Source organism: Esox lucius, chromosome 3 (genome assembly GCF_011004845.1).
Source record: "Esox lucius isolate fEsoLuc1 chromosome 3, fEsoLuc1.pri, whole genome shotgun sequence".
Lineage (NCBI taxonomy): Eukaryota > Metazoa > Chordata > Actinopteri > Esociformes > Esocidae > Esox > Esox lucius.
The window spans coordinates 153,318-178,769 of NC_047571.1; the positions used below are offsets into that span (position 1 = coordinate 153,318).

At 39.3% G+C, this 25,452-nt stretch overlaps 1 protein-coding gene across 4 annotated transcripts in view; it reads right to left on the reverse strand.

The window, feature by feature from the left end:
- tpra (translocated promoter region a, nuclear basket protein) overlaps nucleotides 1-25,452 on the reverse strand; it is a 160,489-nt gene that overhangs the window by 124,611 nt on the left and 10,426 nt on the right. For all 4 annotated transcript variants that reach the window (XM_013132787.4, XM_013132788.4, XM_013132785.4 and 1 more), the window contains exons 5-11: nucleotides 21,006-21,109; nucleotides 19,558-19,722; nucleotides 16,448-16,540; nucleotides 16,270-16,350; nucleotides 10,345-10,432; nucleotides 4,044-4,181; nucleotides 3,848-3,942 (exon numbers count right to left, since the gene is read on the reverse strand). In XM_013132787.4, coding sequence (XP_012988241.3) covers nucleotides 3,848-3,942; nucleotides 4,044-4,181; nucleotides 10,345-10,432; nucleotides 16,270-16,350; nucleotides 16,448-16,540; nucleotides 19,558-19,722; nucleotides 21,006-21,109 — 764 coding nt within the window. The remainder of the gene's footprint in view (nucleotides 1-3,847; nucleotides 3,943-4,043; nucleotides 4,182-10,344; nucleotides 10,433-16,269; nucleotides 16,351-16,447; nucleotides 16,541-19,557; nucleotides 19,723-21,005; nucleotides 21,110-25,452) is intronic.

Genomic DNA, 25,452 nt, shown 5'->3' on the forward strand with positions numbered 1-25,452 from the left:
GGACTCAAAAAACCCAGCAGAAGTGATGGCTTAGAATATACCTCCAAGTGCATCGATGATGTCGATTCGAGGGTAAATGTTCAGACTTACCCCAACCAAAAGCCCTAGGTTAATGGTATCATCCATGCTATGCACAGAGCACGGTGCTCTGCCTATATTTCCAGGGACCTGGAGGCTCTGAGGTCCAGATATTACCTACAGAAGGCCATCAGAGATGCCAAAAGAGACTACAGGTATAAGTTTGAGACCAACTACCACAGCTCTGACCGGAGACATGTAGTGTGCCCTGCAACACATCCACAGATCATAAAGGGAGAAACAGCAATTATGCCCTGCCTGCCGCCTCCCTCCCAGATGAGCTCTATTCCTATTCTTTCAAATAAAACAACTTACTTTGTAAACAGCCTACTTTGGCGCTGGAAATCCACAGATGTCTTCTGTGGCAGCCGCAAATTTAATAATGACAGCCGCTACGCCTCCAATCTTTGCCATTGGATACACGTCACAGTTCATGACGTTAGAACTACACCAGTAACAATAATTAAAATTGTGATATGGATAACGCTATACCATTTACTGCAGGTAGTGGTTTACATTTGATACTTCTTGGTCCGGTAGAAACCCTGTTCTTTTTAGTTACTTCACCACAACATCACATTACATTACATTTTATCTACTAATGAAAAACTCATCCACTTTTATACACCAGCCAGCGTTCATCTTATTAAAAAAAAATTCACCACACAAAATTTAAGTCCAAAATACAGCATACAAATATCGCCATTCCCAACATGCTTCAATACCCGGAAGACACGCATCCACGCACACAGACAGGCAATTACAAACTCACAAACACTACAGTTCATAAGCATTGGTTTCTGTTAAACAATGTTACCATTGTGTAGAAAACATTCTCACATCAATGCTTGTGGTACAATGTGATAAGACGCACTGACATTTTGTTTACCAGAAACAACATCTCATGCTGTCAACGAATCAGCATTGTTCATACAAATGTAAACTCAACCTTCTAGGTACATTTGTAACTTTTTGCCATATAATGCAACTCGAAGGTTAACGCTGACTTAAATGACCCTTTTTGCTTTCACAAACCATCATTGCTCAAACATACACATGTAACGAAGTCATCAGTTTTATTTTGAACACTTTTTTTCTCTCAACTGTGATATATTCAACCTAGCCAGAAAGTCTGCCCGGCCTTGGTTTGGTTTGTTACTTCAGAATACAAACGTCGCCCACACAATATATGCATTACATACTGCTATGGTGGATTACAAAACCTGTGTAAAACGCGTTGTTTATCAACCTGAATGTACTACCATTTGTACTAAGGATTTTCTAATTTTGTGGAGCATTAAAATGCGCAGATCTAATCTAAAAAACGATTTCATGTTAAAATAAAAAATGGGCAGAAACTCCACAAGTCATAAGTTGCGACCCAGTCTTGATATCTTATAATAAAAAGCAAGATTGAGTAAATGCTCTCACAAATGAAAATCCATACTTGTTAAAATGGCACAACCCTCTGTTACACAAGCATTGCAAATCACAAAAGGAGAACACTGGTTGGTTATAAACCATCTATTACATAAACACTTATGCTAACATCTGTCTATTGGGGTTTTAACATTCCCAAACCTTGGCATACTTATGTTAAACATCAAAACCTCCATAAATTACATACCACACACCCCTATACCATATTTCATCCCCTGGAGATGCATACGTCACACCAGAAGCATCAACCCAAACATGTGTCACACAGGAAGTGCTATCACCGGAACATACATCAGGTCCCACCAGCCAAACCCGGAAGTCTCGCCCCAAAACCATAAGCTCAGCCTACCTGTCAATCAATCATCCAAAAGTGGCAGTATGAACCCTATAGTAACTACTCAATGTACATCTCTGAACACAATTTTCATAACATGCTTTCAGTAGATTCAGGGGATTAATTAAACTCTCAATTCAATTAATTCCAATTATTGTAACCATCTTTGCCCCATCGCCATATCCTTACATAATGTAATAATTCGATACTAGAAATAAATGTAATTTTTTTATAAAAAAATAAACAAAAAAATATCGCTATTTGTTCACATGGTGGGGTAATAATTATTAATTTGCAAGGCTATGATTCACGTCACGATTTAACAGTGTTTTCGTCCCTAACCTGACAAACATACGCACACGATGAAAATGTTTTGGTCAAATGTCCTACAGCCACTAAGTGTCATTGGATATACGCGCAAGATGCGCCATCAACCGATCACTGTGTGTCAGCAACACTCTCCCATTCAAAACACGCACAAGTCAAAATGAACCCTGACGGCTCTTCTAGTAGGTGTGAATGGCTTGACGTATTCCAGTGTTAACGGGGGCTAAGTAAGTATTTAGTACAACAATAAATAACTGGCTAACTACAACAATTCAATATTTGTACATAGACATTTTGTTTGACCTTTTTTTTCAATCAACTATATTAACGCATTAACAATTACAATCAATTCAGTTAATTTAGCATTAGCTAATGTTACTTTGTGGATTAGTAATGTACTGTACAGTTTAGCAACAAGGTTCTGTTAACAGAGTTAACCCATTTACAAACACTGCAGGTTCGTTAGCTAGCGTTAGCCAAGGTAACATGTTGCTAATCAGCACAGTAGCACCAGCTAAAACTAGCTAACATTTGTTTGTTGCTCATGAGTTTAGGGAATTTAGCTACGGTTAACTGATGCTAGCTAATGTGAAGTTGTTGCAAAAAAGTAAAATGACATTAGCTAGTGTCAGCCAACTCTAGCGGATGTGGAATTGTTGAAAAACAGGACATTATTTCAAGATGTAGTGTCTTCGACACTTCTATATATAGCACGTTGTATAGCAAGTTGCCTAGCTCTCCGATATTCCTTTAGGGATTTATAGAAAATAAGAGCCATGCCTATGTCAAAGTAAATCACAGATAGGGTTCATAATGTTTGAGAAATCAACATTTCTTATAAGACTTTTAAAGAAAAGGGTCCAATGGTCCATCTCACCAACTGTCATGGAAATTGGTCATTTAAGTGTTTCAATTTTCTATTAGAAACAGTGGAAAATTCAATAGGGCGGATTTTATGGACCACAGCAAAATGCTTGTTCACTATGAGATGGGGCATGACTGGAACTTGGTTTCATTACCCAGAGGTGTCAGAGCTATTGACAACTGAAAATGGTGGGGGAATAATAACTAAACTAACAAAAACAATAGGGTTACAGCCACTAGCGACACCAGGATATTTATTTTACTGTGGGAGCTAAGATGAGACTAGGACAAATACAGGGCGTTCTAATCAACACCAGGTGTGAGTGCACTACTCATATGTTGAATAATAGTGAACTGTACTATCATTGGACTATTTGGTAATAGTAAGAAGATAGATGGTGATGGGGTCATGTGACAAATGGAAAAATCCCTTATTGATCACTTTCCAGAGAGAGTGGGAGCAGCAACTGTAAAATGGAGACTGAGTAACATAAAGGTATAGCATTTTGTGGTCCGGAACCATAATTTACATTCTTCTTCATAAAAGAATGAACAAAACAGTGCTGATCTTGTGTACCGCAGTTTGGACTCAAGAGACAAATTGTGTCAACAATCACCCAAAATGTATATCGCAATAAACAACACCAATATAATGGGTTCGATTCCAAAGACAATACACATGCAAAATGTATGAACATTTCCAATATTGGAACAAAATGTCATTCCTACAACTAAATATAATGACTGAGGATGGATATGAAATTAGGTTACTTTATAAACAGACATTCAAATAAGTTATTTTACCTCCATGAATTTCATTCCAGGCTTGACAATCTTGGCAACAGCAGCTGCAGTAGGACACATGGAGTCCAACTCCTCCTCTGTAAGAACTGGCATGTCTAAAGAACACAAACCAATGTTTTTACAACACCCTATTATAAAAATAAAGCATAATATATCAAGTTAGTACACTCTAAGAAAAATATCACTCTACACTTACTTGCACTCTTATTTGAAGCCAGCAGATTGGCATTCTCCAGCTCCATTTCCAATTTGTTGATCATCTCCTTCAGCTCAGTCTCCCGTTTGGCATTTGAATCCTCCATGTCCGTCAGCTTCTTCTCTAAGGTCTGCCTTGCTGTAATAGTCGTAATAAGACCTTAACACTAGAACAGCCAGAACTTTCAGACCCCAAGTACCTGCCACAGCCGTACGCCGTTTCAAATTATTAGCATACACATTTTCCTCCAAAGCATCACCATCCAGCCAGAGCATCAGTTCATCTACTGGGTCGTTATGAAACTATATACAGGGGGGAGAATAAGTATTTGATACACAGCTGATTTTGCAGAATTTCCCACTTTCAAAGCATGTAGAGGTCTAATTTTTATCATAAGTACTCTTCAAATAGTTTTAAGAAGGTCTTATCCATAGACTGTAAAAAAAAAATGGACGACGCCCCTTCGCTCTTTTCCATTGGTGAAAACTGAAGCCCCCAGTGTCCCGATATGGCGCTGACATCTTGGACTTGCGTCTGCGCAGATAGCGATCTTGGGACCAGTTCTGCGCAGTAGTTATGCGAAGTAGCGAGCAGGAAGTAAAGACGTAAAGCCGCAAAATCAACGGCCCCACCCCTGTGCCCCGCCCTCACTCTCCCTCGCAGAATGCGCATACCGTAATCAATTGCAAGCACACGCTGCACTGTTTTGGAAGTGGAGTCCTGCTCCTGTGAACTCTGTCTGCTCCATTACACTCCAAACTCATTAAAATAAGGTAAATACAAGTAGCCTACTAACCACACATTTAAACAGAGTTCAATCAAGTCCAAGTACAGTACAACCTTTGCTTGTTAAACCTAGACGATATGTTATAGCCTAACTTACATCATGCTTAACCTTAATTTAGAATAGGCCTAATACAAAAATAATTAGTAACTTCTAGCTAACGATCACCTGCTAGCTATTAACATGGCTATTAACGAGGCTTGTTGTCTTTTAGCTAACGTTAGCTAGCCCATTACATTTATTTACTAATTAAATGGCTTATAAATGTAACTTACCGAAAAAAATTCAAAGATCGATTGGAAATGCCAGATCGGTTAGCACAATCTACTGCAGAACAACCCATTATGTCCGTGTGAAATTATATCAATTATAGAAATTTAGAGATTAAATTTAAAACTCCAATCTCCTTAGTCCTCCGAAGATCGCGAAAAAAGCCTGTTGGCGCTTCAGTGGCTCCTCGGCTCAGATAGCTGTCAATCACAGCTGTCAATCACGACGTCACACCACAACTAAAAAACAACTTATTTTAAAAACAAACTCTTGAATTTACATTAGCGTGATACAAACTACAGTAAATGACAGAAACCAGCTTCGGAAAAAAGATTTAATTTAATTGTTTAGTTGGTCTCGCGTCCCATTGAATAACATGGGGAGACGGGGTTTATGACCTATACTAGGACCACTCACCAGGGGGCGATCGAGACGTTTTGGCTTCACTTTTCAGGGCTTGTGCGGCACGCTTGGTCTTATCATACAGGGGAAAAAATTAAGAAAATAATACAAAGAATGGTAATTTCGAAGAAAATAAGCTATAGATTTCCATTCATTTATTAGGCCTTACAAATGTACAAAATGAAAATTACACCACACTTGAAGGTGCTGTAATTTACACCACACTTGAAGGTGCTGTTGAAGGCACAGATCATAATGACTCAAAGGTAATACCAATTATAGAACGTTTCCATGATTGACTGCAATATCTTCGAGTATAAACAGCCGCTGCTGTGACTAAGTCCACATTTGCCTATGACTTTTATCACATCTATTATGCGTTCAATCACCTGGCGCTTCTTCACCTGCTTCACATTTGTTTGCCTGCCAGAAAGTTTTTTATATCTGCCCTTTTAGCCAACAGAAAGCAAGCATCAGCACTATGTATATGGATCTTACTTATCTCATGCTCTTCTATCCGCTGATGAACATGTTTCCATACCTCACTTTATGAAAGGACTATCACTTGCAGCAGATGCAAATGCCAAACACACAGAAAAATACAGAGATTGTGTTTTTTCACCGCATGTCAACCACTTGCGGCTGATGCAATGCTGTCTCACAGATCTCTTGCTGGGCTGTTGTCTCACTGAATGCTCTCTATGTCTCGTCTCCCAGCATGACTCACCGGTATTGTATAAAAACAAGGACATATACCAGGGGTGACAGACTCCAATTAGGCAGTAGGCCATATTTGGCGGAATGAGATCGCATGGGGGCCTTCATTGTCATGGTCATAAAATAAATTCTGCATGGGTATCATATTGTTTTGATTTCCTCCTTTACTACACCCACTACTGAACAAACAATGCATACTGGTTTATAATGTACTGTCATATACTGCTCTCTTACATTAAATAACTTCAATTAAAAATGTTTACTCTGTTATTCTCTCTACCTGTCCCTGTAGTCATGGCCTCCTCATTGCAAATTTCAGGCTCATCATTTTCAGCGGGGGACTGACAAATCTGCTGCTAAGAAGCTACAAAAAGAGGTCATTTTACTGCATACACAGATCAAGCTTTAGTTTTGTGGCCAATATTTGCATAATATTTGCAAAGTCTATGAATCGCTATATTGTGCGATACAAAAACTAATATTTTAATAATTTTTTTTATTTTGCTTGCGAATAGATTGACAACGCTACAACGATATTAGCCGAATAATTACATTACTAATGCTTATCATTAGGCTAATCATTATCTCTTTACCAGCTGCCACTTGTGTGTCCTCTTGAAAATAAATAGGTAAGCTTGTCACATTTGGCAGTTTGGCTTGTCAACCTGGCTTTTTCAGCCCCTCCTGGCCTCTCTTCCTCCCATCCATCCTCCCTGACGAGTATCGTTATGGTAGGGCTGGCCCAGCTATCGATGGCCTATCTAAGAAAACGTATTGGAAAAGACAGGCTATGGACACAACCAACTATTTGGGAACTTTAAAAGTTTAGACTATCCTCATTTCATACAATGAAACCTTTATTAACTTTTTGAATGCTAATTAGCGCAATTACCATTAATTAAATATTAGGCTGTATCTTAACCGTTCGAGCTGAAGCACAAAACCAACTTGGTTACACCGGTTTAGGGTATTCCTACTTCAAATTAGAAAAAGTTCGATTTTACATATGCTAATTTACATAATTACCATTAATTAGCAATTAGGCTGTATCTTTTCAACCTTTTGAGCTACAGACACGAAACCAACTGTTTCATACGATTAGGCTAACCCCACTGTAAATTATTAAATTTCAATTGATTTTACTTATGCTAATTAACGTAATTATTGTTTGGCTGTTTCTTTTGAACAGTTCGTGCTACAGACACAAAACCAACTTTGTTTCAACAGTTTAGGCTCTCTCACTTTCAAATTAGGAAACAAGTATCGAATTTACATGTGCTAATTTACATAATTAGCATTAATTAGCCATTGGGCGATATCTTTTCATTCGTTCACGCTACATACATGAACCGGATTCTCATTCAAGAGTTTTGACTGTTCGCATTTAATGTAAAGACACATTTATTGATTTTCCTTTATTCTACTTAGCATAAAGTAATCCACTGAATTGTTTGAACCGTTAAAGCTACAGATACAAAACCAACTTAGATACGAACCCAGTTTAGGCTATCCCTCCATCAAATTAGGAAATGTTCTTTGACTTTACGTATGCAAATTTGCATAATTAGTGTAAATTAACTGCTAAGTGGTAACTTTTGAATTGCTCAAGCTACAGACAAAACGGATGTCGCTCACCAGTTTCGGCTATCCCCAGTTCATATAATGAAACCTTGATTGATTTTACATACGCTACATAGCCTAACTAGCGTTAATTAAATTACAGGCTGTATCTTTTGAACCATTTCAGACATTAAACCAACTTTGTTTCACACGTTTAGGTTGGCCACAATGCAAATTACGAAACTACAGACATTTTGATCTCTTTTTGATGATATACAAGGTTAAATTAGGTTGAAGGATATATGCATGAATAGCTGTACATAGGCCTAAAGCAGGGTTTCTTGATAAATACGATACATTAAAAAAAATTAACACATAGGCTTACAGCCTATTCGTAGAAATAATTAATAGATGTAGCCTCTTGCATTCTTCTACATAGGCTCAGGTATATGGCAACACAGCCATCTGTTCAAGTAAAAACATTGCAGTGTATTATTCAATAAATTTTATGCATCTCACTCAATGTTTATTAGTTGCTCACCCACTGGCCTGGTTTCATCCTTCCACTGCCAATGTGTCTTCTGGCTTGGGTTGTCAAGCCGGCACTCTCGGTGAGGACATTCTGTACAGGTAGTCTTCCTGGTGAGCTCTAATTGCTCTTTTCTACCCAAATCATGCTGTCCCCCAGACTCCTGTCTCGCAGTGGCATTTAGGGTTGCCAATGGTTGGTTTTTTTGTTGCAAGGATGCATGGGCATTGGAGGTGGGGACTCAATATCAGAATTAGATGAAGACCCAACATCCGATGTCAATTTCGGGATATATTTCAGACCCACCATCTGACTCATCAAAATTTTACAACATTTGCAATGCTTTGTAAGTTTAGAACTGTGACAACAGAACATTGTAATACACGCTTATTTAAGGGAAGTCATGGGAGGAGGGTGTAGCTTGACAAAATGGCATTTCCATGATAATTACTAACTTAAATAGTAATTGCCATAAGCATTTGGCGGTTCTAGTGTTAAACGGCAAAATAAATGCTCACAGTGTGGGGGAAAAGGCATGGCCCCAATCAAATTTTTGCATCTGAATGTTATCAGATCTTTAACCAAAAAACAAAAACACAGTTATGCAACACCCAATGTTCGGTACAACAGTTCTGCCCGATTACATTTTTTATGTTTTCTTTCTACTATTTTCTATAGAATATAGGGTTGAAATTATTTGCATATCATGGCATTCTGTTTTAATTACATTCTATGCTGCATCCCAACTTTTTTGGAAATGGCTTGTATAATACATGTCGCCCAACAGGGTGTTAAAAGCTTAAAGATTAAATACACACAGCACAATGCCACAGCCGTTGCAAGTTCTGAGGGAGGGTGCAATTGGCATGCTGACTGCAGGAACGTCCACCAGAGCTGTTGCCCGTGAATTGAATGTTCATTTCTTAACCATAAGCCGTTTCAGAGAATTTGGCAGTACATCCAACCGGCCTCCAACCAAAGATCATGTGTAACCACACCAGCCCAGGAGCTCCACATCCAGCACCTTCACCTCCAAGATCGTCTGAGACCAGCCATCCGGACAGATGGGGCAACAATAGGTTTGCATAACCAAAGAATTTCTGCACAAACTGTCAGGGAACAGTCTCAGGGAAGCTCATCTGCATGATCGTCATCCTCATCGGGGGGTCTCGACCTGACTGCAGTTCGTCATCGTAACCAACTTGAGTGGGCTAATGGACGGATGAATTCCAGCTTTCACTGTACAGGATCGATGGTGCAAGGATCATGTTGCAAGGATCTGTACACAATTCCTGTAAGCTGAAAACATCCCAGTTCTTGCATGGGCAGCATACTCACCAGACATGTCACCCATTGAGCATGTTTGGGATGCTCTGGATCAGCAATTTACGACAGCTTGTTCCAGGTCCTGCCAAGATCCATCAACTTCGCACAGCCATTGAAGTGGAGTGGACAAACATTCCACAGACCACAATCAACAACCTGATCAATTCTATGCGAAGGAGTTGTGTTGCACTGCATGAGGCAAATGGTGGTCACACCAGATACTGACTGGTTGTCGGACCCCCCCGGATACAGTGAAACTGCACATTTTAGAGTGGCCTTTTAGTGTGGCCAGCCCAAGGCAAACCTGTGCAATAATCATGCTGTCTAATCAGCATCTTGATATGCCACACCTGTGAGGTGGATGGATTATCTCAGCAAAGAAGTGCTCACTAACACAGATTTAGACAGATTTGTGAACAATATTTGAGAGAAATAGGCCTTGTGTACATTGAGAAATCTTAGATTTTTGAATCAGCTCATGATAAATGGGGAAACACGAACACACACGATTTACTCAAATTGTTTCAGCCCTAACAACAAATGGAACAAGCACAAGACTTTGTCACAACATTTTCACTCAGACTCCAGACAGATTTTCACTTTATTACTTCAATAGCAATTCTTTTTGATTTGCATATTTCTCATGGGATATTAACAGCAGAAACAATGGATTAAGCACCAGACAACACTACAGTAAAATCACAGTATCTCACCATCTCCAGCCTCCTTTGTCAGCGTTTGCAGCTCCTGTACAGCCCTGTTAAGCTCGTCGTTCTTGGACTCTGCATCTGAAGCGGCCGCCTGATTAAAGCAAATATATCATAGGAAAGCTACAATGGCATCGCTTTGAATGCTTAATCAATTAAATACCTGTAACAACCCATTATGTAATACCACTGCAGTATGCAACAACTTGACAAAATCTAAGAAATTCATTATGTAATAACACAGGCCTTTAGTAATATTTTTATTTTGTAATAGCTTGAACGCAATGTAATTTGTATGTAATAAATGTAATACATTTCCCCACATTTGGTAATAAATTACACAAAGCCATGATAATTACAAAATGTGGGAGTTTAACTTTTTTAAATGCAAACGTATTTAGCTTAACAATTAAGCTAAATAAAAATGTCCAAATCATTAAATAAGACTCCTATGAACTCTGAGCAAACAGTGGTGTTGAATTTCAGTGGTTAGGAAAAACTCCCTAAGAATGCCAAAATTTTGAAAAAAACCTAGAGAGGACCCAGGTTCAGAAGGGTGACCAGTCCTCTTCTGGCTGTGCCAGGGGAACATAGTAAGATAACAATTGTAATAATTAATAAACGCATGTGGGCTGAGTCTAGAGTCCATTTAAACTTAGCCCAGTCAGAAGCATGATCAGATGGACAAAGAAAGGGACAACACGGGGGAGGCCAAGGTGTCAGCACAGTGGCAGCTGAAATCGTCAGGAATCACCTCAATCTGCAACACAACCAGGAGGATTCTGGACAGGGAGAGTAACGGGACCCCCAAGCCAGGTACTCTGTAGATGTGGTTCAAGACCTCATGCCCTCCTAAGTTCCAAACGGGAGGAGAGTGGGAAAATTCAGAAAATGCATTCCTCACATCAACAAGGATTTATAGTGGAGAAGGAGAACTGACCCTACTCCCCCAGCACAATAATACAGCAGCGAAAGACCTTGAGACTGAGACAGGGGGGTCCGGCGACACTGTGGCTCTATCTGGGGGAGGCCCTGGACAAGCAGGAAATCAACACATTGCCAAGTATCAACCAAAAGGGACACCCACCAACCGCAACAACCCTGAATGAGGGCCAAGTATTGCCAGCAGAGTACAGCCAATTGCACAAGTGCGCAACAGAGAGACAACAACAAGCCAGTGACTCCGCCCCAGAAAAGCATTGGAGGGAGGGCATCCCAGTGGCCTTCTGGTCACCTTCACACCCCTGGGCCAGACTGCACTTAATCATAGACCATGCTGTAGAAATGAGTCTTTAGTAGACACTTGAAAGTTTGCACTGAGTTTGCATTTCTAACCTAAACTGGCAAATCAATCCACAGTAGTGGAGCTCTATGAGAAAAGGCCCTGCCTCTGGTTGTTTGTTTAGAGATTCTAGGTACAATTGCGATCTAAGGTTACGTGTAGGTATGTATGGCTGGATCAGTTCATCAAGGTAAGTAGGAGCAAGTCCATGTATTAAGTTGTAGGTTAACAATAAAACCCCAAAATCAGCCCAAACCCTAACAGGCAGCAAGTGTAAAAAGGCTAGTACAGGAGTAATGTGTTCAAATTCTTTTGTTCTAGTTAGGATTCTAGCAGCAGTGTGCAGTACTAATTGAAGTTTATTTATTGATTTGTTAGGGTAACCGGAAAGTAGAGCATTGCAGTAACCTAGTCTAGAAGTAACAAAAGCATGGTTTAGATTTTCTGCATCAGTTTTTGATAGAATGAAGATGATGAAAATAAGCAAGTCTCGAGACATAGGTGTTTATCTAAGGAGAGGTCAGGTTCAAGGGTAACGCTGAGGTTTCTTACAGTTTTTTGGGATACGACCAAGCAGCCGCCATGGTTCAGTGAGATCTGCTAACAAAGCCCTTTGTTTCTTGGGTCCTAAAACAAACATTTCTGTTTTTCTTGAGTTTAAAACAAGTCATTCTGTCATACACTTCCTAATATCTGAAACGCATGCTTCCAAAGTAGCTCATTTTGGGGCTTCTCAATGCTTCATTGAAATATATAACGTCATCAGCATACCAGTGAAAGTTGACATTGTGATTCCGGATTACATCACCCAGAGGCAGCATACATATTGAGAACAATAACGGGCCCAGAACAGAGCCTTAATGGCAGAGCTGCGTGTGAGTGCACATGTGTCCTGACGTGTGTATACCAATACTTTGTGTCAGTATAACAGCATCATGCAGTTGAACCATCAAGTACAGTCTCTATTATGCTAAGGAATACAGTGACACTTGTAACTTGTTTCCACCGGCGCCAAACACAGGTGTTTTACCAAAAAAAATTAAAAAAAAGACAATGTTCTGTTTCCATTGACACAGACCGGTGCCAGTCGGCCAGCAGACTGTAGCAGAGACTTTACTTTAGGAATTAGAGCGGGGTCTGAAGGAATGATGCGTTACATGCTGTGAAAACACCAGCAATGTGTATCATATGCTTAGTCTTTGGCTTCTCATGACGGGTTTCATTCGATCTAATAAAACAGATCCCTGATAAAAAAAATTGGCCAATGAAAGACAATAAGTTCAATAGATTAGTAGCATCTTTTCAAAAATAATTGAGTCAATATGATACACACTAAAATAAACATTGTTGTAATGTTATAACGATTTTCATGAATTGAAAACATCCAGTTTGGTTGGTTATTACATAATGCTAAAATATTATGATAAACAAAAAGTCAAACTCCCACATTATGTAATTATCACTGCATTGAGTAAAAATGTATTACAAAATGCTGGGAAATGTACATATTGCGTTCAATGTATTTATTACAAAATATGGTGAAAGTTATTACATAATGAGGTGAAAGTGTATTACATTTTGTAAAGTTATTACATAATGCGGTAGTATTACATGTGTTGCTACAATACCTGATAGAGGGCCATAAACTAAAACCAATCTGGAGAAAAGCCTGGAAAAACCAAGAGACCACTCCAAATGTTTCTTAAATCAGCATCTCAACGTGTATGGCAGCCATTAAATTCCAGTGCCTGTTAAATTCCAACACAGGCACACCTCATTTTACTTCATGTGGTGGTGATTACATGAACCAATTCTAATTTAATGAGGAAAATAAAATCACTGCTATGTTCATCAATATCCTCTTGAAATGGGACGAGCTGGATGGGAAAAAAAGGTGCAAATAGTATTTGAATAATTTAAATAAAAAAAAAAAAACTATTCAGCATGACAAAAGAGTTGAAAAGAAAAGCTTCGAGTGAGGAAAAGGGTTCAATTCTGGCTTTACTGGCAGAGGGATACAGTGAGTGTCAGGTTGCTTCCATCCTGTGAATTTCAAAGACGCTAGTTCATAAGAACAAGGTCAAGTAACAGATATTGGGGACAACAAAAATACAGACTGGCGGAGGGCAAAAACGACCACTGACCGAGATGACCGTCAACCAATTTGCATGTCACTCAACAACTGTGGGATGACATCAAGTGACCTACAAATAGAATTGCAAACAGCAGCTGGGGTGAAGTGCACGGCGAGGACAGTTCAAAACAGGTTCCAAGTGGCAGGGCTGAAGTCATGCAAAGCTACAAAAAAGCCCTTCATCAATAAGAAGCAAAGAAGAGCCTGGCTGAAGTTTACCAAAGACCATAAGGATTAGACCATAGATGGATGGAGTCAGGTAATCTTCTCAAATTCTAATTTTCAGCTTTCCCCAACACCTGGTTATCTAATGGTTAAACGGAGACCTGGAGAGGCCTACAAGCCAGTGTCTCGCACCCACTGTAAAATTTGGTGGAGGATCGGTGATGATCTGGGGATAATTCAGCAAGGCTGTAATCGGGCATATTTGTCTTTGTGAAGGACGCATGAATCAAGACACTAACAAGGTTATCCTGGAAGAACACCTGCTTCCTTCTGCTCTGACAATGTCCCCTAACTCTGAGAATTGGTTTTCCCAGGAGATAAATGCTCCAATGCCAGACAGCCAGATCAACAAAGGTGTGGATGGAGGACCACCAGATCAAGAACCTGTCGTGACCTGCACAATCTCCAGACATGAACCCCATTGAAAACCTCTGGAATTTGATCAAGAGGAAGATGGATGGTCACAACACATCAAACAAAAACCTGAGCTACTTGAATTTCTGTGCCAGGAGTGGTATAAAGTCACCCAAAAGCAATGTGACACACTGTTGGAGAGCATGCCAAGACACATGAAAGCTGTGTTTAAAATCAGGGTTATTCAACCAAATATTGATTTCTGAACTCTTCCTAAGTAAAAACATTAGTATTTCGTTGTTGAACACTGAATCTGGATTTGTTTTCTTTGCATTATTTGAGGTCTGAAAACAATGCATATATTTTTGGTTATTTTGATCAGTTGTAATTTTCTACAAATAAATACAATAATTGACTATTTTTATTTGGAATTTATATAGAATAAATATAGAATAAAACGAAACTGTTCATTTTACTCAAACATACATATGAATAGTAAAACCAGAGGAACTAAATATTGCAGTGGTTTCAATTTTTCCAGAGCGGTATATAGTGGATATAAAAAGGGTCTATACATCCCTGTTGAAATGCCAGGTTCTTGATGTAAAAGAATGAGACAAAGATAAATCATGTCAGAAATGTTTCCACTTTTAATGTGACCTATAATGTGAACAATTCGATTGAAATATTCGAGGGGGGAAAATGAAAATAAAAACCTTACAATAAACTGGTTGCATAAGTGTGCACACCCTTTTATAACTGGGGATGTGGCTGTGTTCAGAATTAACCAATCACGTTCAAACTCATTACACACCTGTCATCATTTAAAGTGACTGATTAATCACAAATAAAGTTCAGCTGTTCTAGTAGGATTTTCCTGACATTTTCTTAGTTGCATCTCAGAACTTTCAAAACATCAGAGGGATCTCATTGTTGAAAGATATCAGTCATGAGAAAGGTATAAAATAATTTCTAAAGCATTAGATATACCATGGAACACAGTGAAGACCGTCATCATCAAGTGGAGAAAATATGGCACAACAGAGACATTACCAAGAACTGGACATCCCTACAAAATTGATGAAAGGACAAGACGAAAACTGGTCAGGAAGGCTTCCAAGAGGCCTGCAGCAACACTAAAGGAACTGCAGGAATTTCTGACATGTACTGGCTGTGTGCTACATGTGACAACAATCTTCCGTATTCTTCATATGAATGGGCTATGGGGTAGGGAGGCAAGACGGAAGCCTTTTCTTACAAAGAAAAACATCCAAGCCCGGCTGAAGTTTGCAAAAACAAACCAAGGTTGAACTTTTTGGCCATAATTCCAAAAGATATGTTTGGTGCAAAAAAAACATTGCACATCACCCAAAGATGATCTGAAGAGGGCTGTGCACAGATGTCCTCGCAATGACAGATTTGGAGCGCTTTTTCAAAGATGAGTGGGTAAATATTGCCAAGTCAAGATGTGCCATGCTAATAGACTCCTACCCAAAAAGACTGCGTGCTGTAATAAAATCAAAAGGTGCTTCAACAAAGTATTCAGTTAAGGGTGTGAACACCAAGTTATTGTGAGTTTTTTTATTCCCCCCCCTCAAAGATTTCAGTTTGTTTTTCAATTTAATTGTTCACGTTATAGTTCACATAAATGTGGAAAAGGTTCTGACATGATTTCTCATTCTTTTACATCACAAGAAGCTGGCATTTTAACAGGGGTGTGTAGACTCCTTATATCCACACCAGCCTCTCAATCACATCAAACTCTTATCAGGTTTTGGTAGCATTAAGTTTGCACTGATACTAGCATCTTGGACACACACTAGCATATAAGACAATACACGTAATTATACTGACTGTAGTAATGGTACTACCAGCGCAACAGTGCTCCTTGGCATGCTATTCCTTGGTATACAACTTCAGAACAATAGACACTAACCTTGTACAGGTTGCCGAGCTTGATTTGAGCATTTAGTTCATTGTTGTACTTTTCCACCATGGTGCTCTGTTGGTCTTTGGCCTACAATACATAGGAAAGATGCATTGATAACAGTATACAGTTCCTCATGAATAATGTAATTTATAATCAGTTCATAAGAACAAACTTTACACTAAACCTCTTTCAGTTTGGTCATCAGGTCCTCCACCTGCTTCTCCAAGTTTTCACTGATCATCTTCAAGTTGGTGACCTGTGTTTGAAGCTGTGTGACCTAGAGGGAAGGGGTGGAGGCCACAGGGTGAAAAGACAACAGAATGGGTTTGGCATCTTGGAGACCAAACTCAAAAAAGGTTCCGATTGCAAAATCTGACATGTTCAATAATATAAAGTGCCCTCCACAATTATTGTTACCTTTGTAAAGATGACCAAAAAAGGTTTGAAAATAACATGTTAATCAAGCATGTTTCTCAAAAACAAAATAAAATTGTTGGATTAGGTTAATTCACAAAATAAATTGTTGATTGAATAACATCTAAGACATTCACTTACACCCTAATTTGGCAAATAGAAATAGTTAGGCACATTTTTGAACTTCAGAATATATAAATTGGATACATAGATTCCAACACAATTTGAACATCGCATTTAGGAAAAAAAGAAAGAAAAACCAGGCAAGCCTAGTTCAGCCGGGCCACAGATAGGAGTGACTGTGGCAAGCCAAGAATGGGGCTTGAAGAGCCCCTTTTAACAGTTTATGATTAGTGAAACAAAAAAACAAGTTGTAACAGTTCACTGGTGAAACAAAAAAACAGCCCTGAGGCTACCCCCAGAGTTTGTGAAAATCTCTTAAAACGCTACGCCTATCTTACCAAATGACCAATCTTCACATAGTTAGATATTTGGCATCTATGGGCCAAGATGGTCTCTCAACGCATGTCAAACCAGACAAGTTCGTTGAGAAACATGCCCGCCACTGACCAATAAACATTAGCATGCGGGTGGCCTGGTACATAATGCATAAGACACGGATACTCATATTGCAAAGTACGCATTGGTACCATGTTCAAAACAATCTCAAGAATGAAAATATGCAGGCACTTTCAGCTCGACTATACAGGGGGCGCTATAAAAATGTGAATATAAATACACTGTCTGATATCTTTATCAGAGTGATGATATACTGCACACATGTTAAGGAACATGAAACTAAGCAGTAAAGTACGATTCAATTTGGCCTAATGGTGGCATTGATGGACCAAATAAAAAAACAGAAGGAAGCTCAATGTCTCATAATAGCCATACTAATTTAGATAGAATCCTGTTTAGAGTTGTTTAAAAACATGGGTACGTTGAGGACCAAGTGGTTCTGGAGAAGTAGACGTTTGAAGCAGTCAACATCAGTCAGATAGTCCAAAATATGGAATTGTTTCAGTGAGATGTAATGGAAAGCAAATTCCTTAAGTTGAAGGAATACGGATATTTTATTACATATGCTTAATTTAAGTTTAATTACATTAATAGGTTTGGTTTTGGTGCACTGCTTTTCTCCAAAATGTTTCCATATCATATGTAGCATATCAAGTGCGTAGTGACAGCCCTACACACTTGGGATACAGTATTTAAACGGAGTACATGCTCAGTTCACAAAGATTGTGAAGAGTTCATTCTGCAGACTAATTTAAATAAAAAACATTTGTTGGAGCACAGTTTGTGTGTTTTTGCTGTTTTTACATGAAAGCTATTATACAGTATGGCAATTTAAAACATATGTCCGGCAGCTCTTCTGTATGGCCGGAATCCTGAAATTTTAATTAGTGATGGTGATAAGACAAATGAGGTGATGCGACAAATAAGCGACTGAAATCCGCTTGCCTATTAAATAATGATGTAAAATTAGTCTACATTGTGGCATTATTTTAAATATGAATTAAACATCTGGATTTTTAATATTGCTTTTTGTCATAAAATGATAAAAATAAAATTGTCAGGCCTTCTGTACCTGACTGTTGTAGTCTAGCTTTTATTTATTTGATTTGGAATTCTATACTCACAAACTGAAAACTATTTAGACTGATTACAGTTTGTTTTGCATCATATTCCAACTTAACTGATTACAGCATGTGACAGTACAAGTATTGTAACAGGCGCTGTGTCTCAACTGTCTCTCTCCTTAAATAATTACAATTAACGAAAAGGAAGAGATTCAGGTGTATATAATGAAATATACATTCTCAGAAATAACAGTTAATCAAACACTGCAACAATGCAATCCATAAATAGGATTATAGTAGACAATATTCCTCAGATTTGAACATTTTATTCTGGCCATATACAGTGGTGAGAACAAGTAACTGATACACTGCCGATTTTGCAGGTTTTCCTAATTACAAAGCATGTAGAGGTCTGTAACTTTTATCATAGGTACACTTCAACGGTGAGAGGGAATCTAAAACAAATCCAGAAAATCTTATTGTATGATTACTAATTAATGTGCATGTTATTGCATGACATACGTATTTGATTACCTACCAACCAGTAAGAATTCCGGTTCTCACAGACAGTTTTTCTTTAAAGAAGCCATCCTGTTCTCCACTCATTACCTGTATTAACTGCACCCGTTTGAAAATTGTAGACCTGCACAAGGCTGGGATGGGCTACAGGACAATAGGCAAGCAGCTTGGTGAGAAGGCAATTGGCGCAATTATCAGAAAATGAAAAAAGTGCCAAAATGACGGTCAATCTCCCTCGGTCTGGGGCTCCATGCAAGGTCTCACTTCGTGGGGCATCAATGATCATGAGGAAGGCGAGGGATCAGCACAGAACTACACCTCGTACAAGGAACCTCACCGCTGCCATCCCTGCATTTCAGTTGCACATTCACCTTCTACATTCAATTTGCCTCTTTGCGCATTTAGAACTGCCATTGTGCCTGCATTTTACAGTTGTTACAGATGCATGACTTCCTAAAGACCTCATTGCGGTCATCTCTGGATCTCTGGTGTACATGCTACCTTAATACATCACTCCAGCATTTGCCTCATTTGCACATCTTGAATGCCATTTTGAAATTGCCATTTGTACCTCAACAACTATTATCCCACTTGTAACATACACTATACCTGATACTTGTACATTTTATGTCCTCCTATATTTGCACTTCTGGTTAGATGCTAACTGCATTTCGTTGTAGTGTACTTGTACTGTTCAATGACAACGTTGAATCTAATCTAAACGGGCCAAATCAGGGGCTAATGCCAGTGAACAGTGGGCTTAATTGTGATACACTACCTCATCCTTCCTGCCCTCCAGACAACACTTGAGCTCCAGGACCTCCTTGCCCTTCTCCCTGGAGATTGACAAAAGCTCCTCAGTCTTGGCCTTCAGTTCGGAGCCCAGCCATGCGTTGTGGTTCTGAACCAGCTCCTTCTCCTGTTCCATACGTTTCTCTCGGTGCTGAAAATACATGGTGTACTGGAGTTAAACAACCACTGGAATCATTACAAAACATAGTTGATCAATGAAGCACTCAGACAATCCATGTAAATTCCCAAATCCATAAAAGTTTGTTGGCAGAGATGCAATGGAACAGTGGGCCCACTGTTAGGTAGGTATCACTGTTTATGGGTCATGGTAACTGTACAATTACGGTACGAATTATGACATGTGAGAAGTGTTTCCACTAAAGTAGCAGACAGTGTCAAAACAATGCAATGCAGCAAGACACCAGTGACGGTTGACTGCTTCTCTTCAAGCAGTCGTTCATTAGGTAGATAGCAAGCAGGTACCAAGTTAGGGAATTTAACTAGTTAATGGACATTGTCTGCTAAACCATGGGAAAATGCTGAATTAATAACAAGTTGTGGGACAACAGCAGATTTGCTTTGTGGTTGAAATCGGATTTAAAACAAAGGTTAAAAAAAAAAAAGGTAGAAAAATGAAGCCCACTGTTTCTTGCAAAAAAAAAATTCAAACTTGCCACATTTACAGGAATTAAACATGTGAAACCCCATATGAAGTGTGAGAAACACCAAAAAGGCTGCGAAAAGCCTCCAACAAACATACAGCATTTCTCTATTTTGTTTGGTCATATCACTGATGACAGTACCGGTAATACAGTCAATAACGTTATTGTTAGCAGTAGGCTAACTGCTCTAACAACAGTGGGTACTTCAGTCAAATTGGTGTCCTTATGTATTTTTTTTTTGTGGGGTGTTGTGAAATTGGTCTTAAATTGAATTCAAATAAAAAAAAAAAAATCTTAAAACTTGTGAAATTGAACTACCTGAAACCTGCAGATACCCTGTGAGGCGCCTTTAGGGAGGTTCCCTACTGAGATGTCATTGAAAATCGTCCATTGGTTGTTTAAGGGGGAGGAGGTTGCAGTCCCTGCAATTGCCACATTGAGACACTGCTGTGGAGTAAAGTTTGTCAGCCCTCAGTCGCCTCCTAACGGCCAGGGGCCCCAAGCAGTTGCCTGCCTTACCTGTTCAGAAGCCATGAGTCTGGTTCTGTGCATCTGAATCTACAACGTGCCTGTAGTCTGCAGCGCAAAAAGAATGCTTTGAAAATTATAGGAAAACGGCCGGCATATCATAACTCCGCGGTTCAAGTGTGTGCATTGAACCATAGGGGGTGTATAGAACGGTTCGATAACATAACGTGCTGTTGCATCCCTATTGGCAATGCAGCAAATAATAAGTATATCTAGCATGAACTATGGCTCCAGATTAATTTACCTGAATGGAAAACTCTGAAGATTGGATCTCATCCAGTTTAAGCTTAAGATCCAACTTGGCTGCATTGGTCTCCAAATATTTGTCATTGAGCCTCTTGACATCCTCTGTGAGAAAAAAGAAAAGAAAAAAGAACTTGCTCAGAAAGCCCATCAACCACCTCGAGTAATCTGGTCGGTTCTTTGTTCTGGCACCACAATAGTGAAAGCCCAACACAGACAACATTTGAGAAGAGCCTGAAAACATCAACTTGGTTTATAGGAGGGTATGCAAGAACTCCTGAGGACAAAACGAAATATAGAATTATATTTCAAAGGGTATTGGTGAAAGACGTTACCTAAACTGGATTCACACTCGCACCAATTACTTACCAATTATTAACCGGTCAATATCAATTACGCACAACATTTCCTCACAACAACCTATTTTCAACATTAACCTTAGAGCGCATTTACAATTTGACGGTGGTTTCTAGATAGACACCGTCCCAGCTCCAGTAATAGCATTTAATGTAAATCGTAAAACAATTCCAAAGTAAATGCAGTTTAAGAGTTTCACATCAAAATCATGGCATGCTCCCAGATACTATCTAATCAACGCAGCAGTGAAATTATCCCAACTCTGTGTTGCCATTTTTGGCTTGCCCACAATCCATAAAAGTTACACAGTTAAAAAACAAGTTGAACTCATTTATTTGCATAAAATAACTGCTGAAGCAGGCAACATTTATCAGAGGCCAGATTTGCTATTAAAGGAATACATTTCAGACCTAAATTGGTTTTATTTAGATTTTCAATTAAATAATTGAAATGGTCTGCCATTTCATTTTCTTCTTTGAGAATTTGCAATCCTCCCCCCCGGGTATATTGACAGAAAACAGTGGTAATACACTTTAAAAAAAAAAGTCGCAGGGGAGAGAATAAAAAGCAACTTCTGCAATAAATATTTTTGGATAGTTTGTTTAGCCAAGTTATTGTCCATATTGGTTGAAAATAACAAAACTGTTCCATGTATTACTGTACACCAAGTATCACATTTTTCATATAAAAAAATGCCTGCGTAGAGCCCTAAAGTGTCAACCATAAGAGGTCGGACAATAAAAGGGGTCTCCAATACCGGGTTAAGGAGCATACAGGGATTTGGAGGCACGTCGATGGCCGCAGGAGCCTTAAGCAGCGGACCAACAACTTGGACAAAGTGACATTGAATTGATTCACCCCCGGAAATCAACTTCTACGCACCTTCACCATGATCACAAATCCGGAGAGCAAAAGCTGTTCTGATGCCTAAGGAGAGCGATTGTTGGTCTACCAAGTATGGATGGAGAACCAGATTGGATAGAGCATTCAAAATGAAGTTCATGTACAGGATAAGCAGGGTCTGGGACCACAGAGTAGAAACAGTTTAAAACCCACATTAACCGATGTTATCAGGGGGGGGGGGGGGTGGGGGGGGGGGGGGGGGGGGGGGGGGGGGGGGCGCACATCTGTTAACAGATTCAGCAAATCACAACCAAGTGATATCACAAGAAAATCACAATATTATAGCATGCCATTCCAGACGTTGTGGACCTAATGCCTGTATAAGCATGCAAAGATTGGCCTAGTTTGGACATTTCATATCTTTGGAATTTGCAAAAAGGACAGAAAAACATCAGAAGTATAATAAAGGGGAAATATGTAAAATGTTTACTGAATTAAAGTGAAATAAAAGTGCATTTACAAAAAATATATATTTTTGAAAAGGTCATGGTTTTCTGTAATTCAAATCAAAAAGTGACCATCATTTATTCTACATTCATCACACAAAGTGAAACATTTCAAGCCTTTTTTGTTGCAGTCTTGAAGATTACAGCTTACAGCTCAAAAATCCAGTGTCCCAAAATGTTAGAATAAAAAAAAATTTAAATACAGAAACGTCGACCTGAGAAGAGCTCTACTCAGCAAATAAACAAAACATCTGCAAAACTTTCCAAAGTACGTTAATGTATGCGCTCAATACAGGCAGTTGTTGACTCACAACTGGGATTCGTTCCGGAAGCCGATTTGGTCATAAACTGGCAGAGGAATAACTTTGTATATTCAAGTCCCCCGTAGCCATGTTTGCATTCTCTTACCTACGCTCGTTTGACTCTGTTTTCTAAGATTAGTTACAGTACCATGCTCTTAAGTTTTTCACAACAATATAACCGTTATACCGCACTTTTAACTTCAGCCACAGGCGGTCATAAGTCTGGGCGGATACAAGTCGACGACTACCTGTACTTGGTCGGGGCTCCATTTGCACAAAATACTGCATCAATGAGGAGTGGCATGGAGGCAATCAGCCTGACCATTGCTGAGGTGTTATGGAAGCCCGGGTTGCTTTGATAGCAGCCTTCAGCTCGTCTGTGTTGTTGGGTCTGGTGTCTCATTTTCATCTTGACAAGGCAAGTCGACCAGCCACAGTAAAACCATGGGCAGCAAATACAGTAAAACCATGGGCAGCAAACCAGTGACCAGTCGTTTTGGATCTGGGGGCAGGTGCCAAATCCTGCTGGAAAAGTAGATCAGCATCTTCCTAAAGTTTGTCAGCAGATGGAAGCATGAAGTGCTCTAAAATCACCTAATAGATGGCTGCATTGACTCTGGACTTGATAAAACACAGACTACCAGCAGCAGATGACATGGCACCACCAAACCATCACTGGCTATGGGAACATCACACTGGACTTCAAGCAACTTGGATTCTGTGCCTCTGTACTCATCCTCCAGACTCTGGGACATTGATTACCAAATAAAATGCAAATGTTGCTTTAATCTGAAGAGGTCATTGGACGATGCAGTTATTTTTCTCCAGCGCCCAGGTAAGACGCTTCGGATGGTCTCGGATTCAAGAGTGGCTTGACACAAGGAACCCAACACTTGTAGCCCATTTCCTGGACACATCTGTGCATGGTGGCTCTTGATGCACAGATTCCAACCTCAGTCCACACCGTGTGAAGCTCCCCCGAGTTCTTGAATCGGCTTGGCAATCCTCTAAAGGGGCAGTCATCACTGTTGCTTGTGCAGCTTTTCCTACCCACACTTTTCCAATTCCAATCAATTTTCCATGAATATGCTTTGACACAGCACTCTGCGAACAGCCAGGCCTTTCAGCAATGACCTTCTGCGGTCATTGCATAGCCTCCTCATGGAGGGTGTCAGTGTCTTCTGGACAGCTGTCAAGTAACTTCCCCATGACTGTGTTCATATGCACTGAAGGCTCAGGTAGTAAATTAGCTGATTAGAGTGCTTCTCGGGTTGACATCTCTGTAAATGTTTTATTCTAATATTTTGAGATAGTGGAGTTATAATCCATGAGCTGTAAGCCATAATCAAGATTGAAACAAAAAAGGCTTTAAATGCTTCACTTGGTGTAATGAATCTAAAATATATGAAGTTGTCACTTTATGATTTTGAATTACAGGGGGAAATGAAATTTTCCTTTGAGATGCACCTGCACAAGCAACAATGTCCAGTACACCATTTACAATTTGTTTAAAAATTATGTTTCAAATAAAGTTTGTCTAATACATTGCCTGAGATTTTCCCCATTTAAACTCATCGGCCCATCAATCAGTTTGCAATGACTTGTCAACTTGTTTAAATTGCTTTGGACTCTCCTTCCCACCTTAAAATCACCAAGGACAAGCTAATACTATTCAGGTTTCGTTTGGTAAGAGAAGACAAGGTAGAGACAAGTCATGTTATTGTTTAGAGGCAGGATTGTACACAGTGCCCTTTAAAGCTGCAAGCAGCATTGGGCATGTTAAAGCATTTAGCCAGTAACGGTCTTTTTGACCCACTTCTGCTGTGAGAGTTTCATACAGTGCCACGTAGGTGGCGTATTGACAACGGCATATAATAATCGGTTTTAAGTTTATTTTATTGCTAGGGGGAACTAGCGAGCACAGAAGTGAAGTTTGGGGAGTATGCTCTGGTGATCTTAAATCTTACAGAGAAACTATTACATCATTTATGTAGTTTAATTCTTCATAATCGATATTTATCATTGTTATTGGCTGACAATCTTTTGGCAGGTATTGAATTACATTATGTAACTTGAGTTTGAGTACACCAGCCTGTTTGGGCTATTCAAGAAGTGAGCTATGCTAATGTAATGAACATCAAATGCAAGGAAAAGCTATTTGGATGTGGTGGAACAGACCCATTTTTGATTATGCCAAATAATCAACAAATTAATTTAATGTATAAAGAGAGTATTACAATTACAGAACAAATACCAAAGCTTAAAGTACTCCAGAGATTTGAGGCGATTGCAAAAGCAGAGAAGCATGCAGAGTTCAGGGGGAAAATGCAAGAACCTTTAACCACCTTCACTCTGGTTATATCCTAAACTCAAGTAGTGGGGGTTGGTCAGTTGACCTAAGGAAAACAAAACCAATACAGACCCCCTTATCAATCAGTGA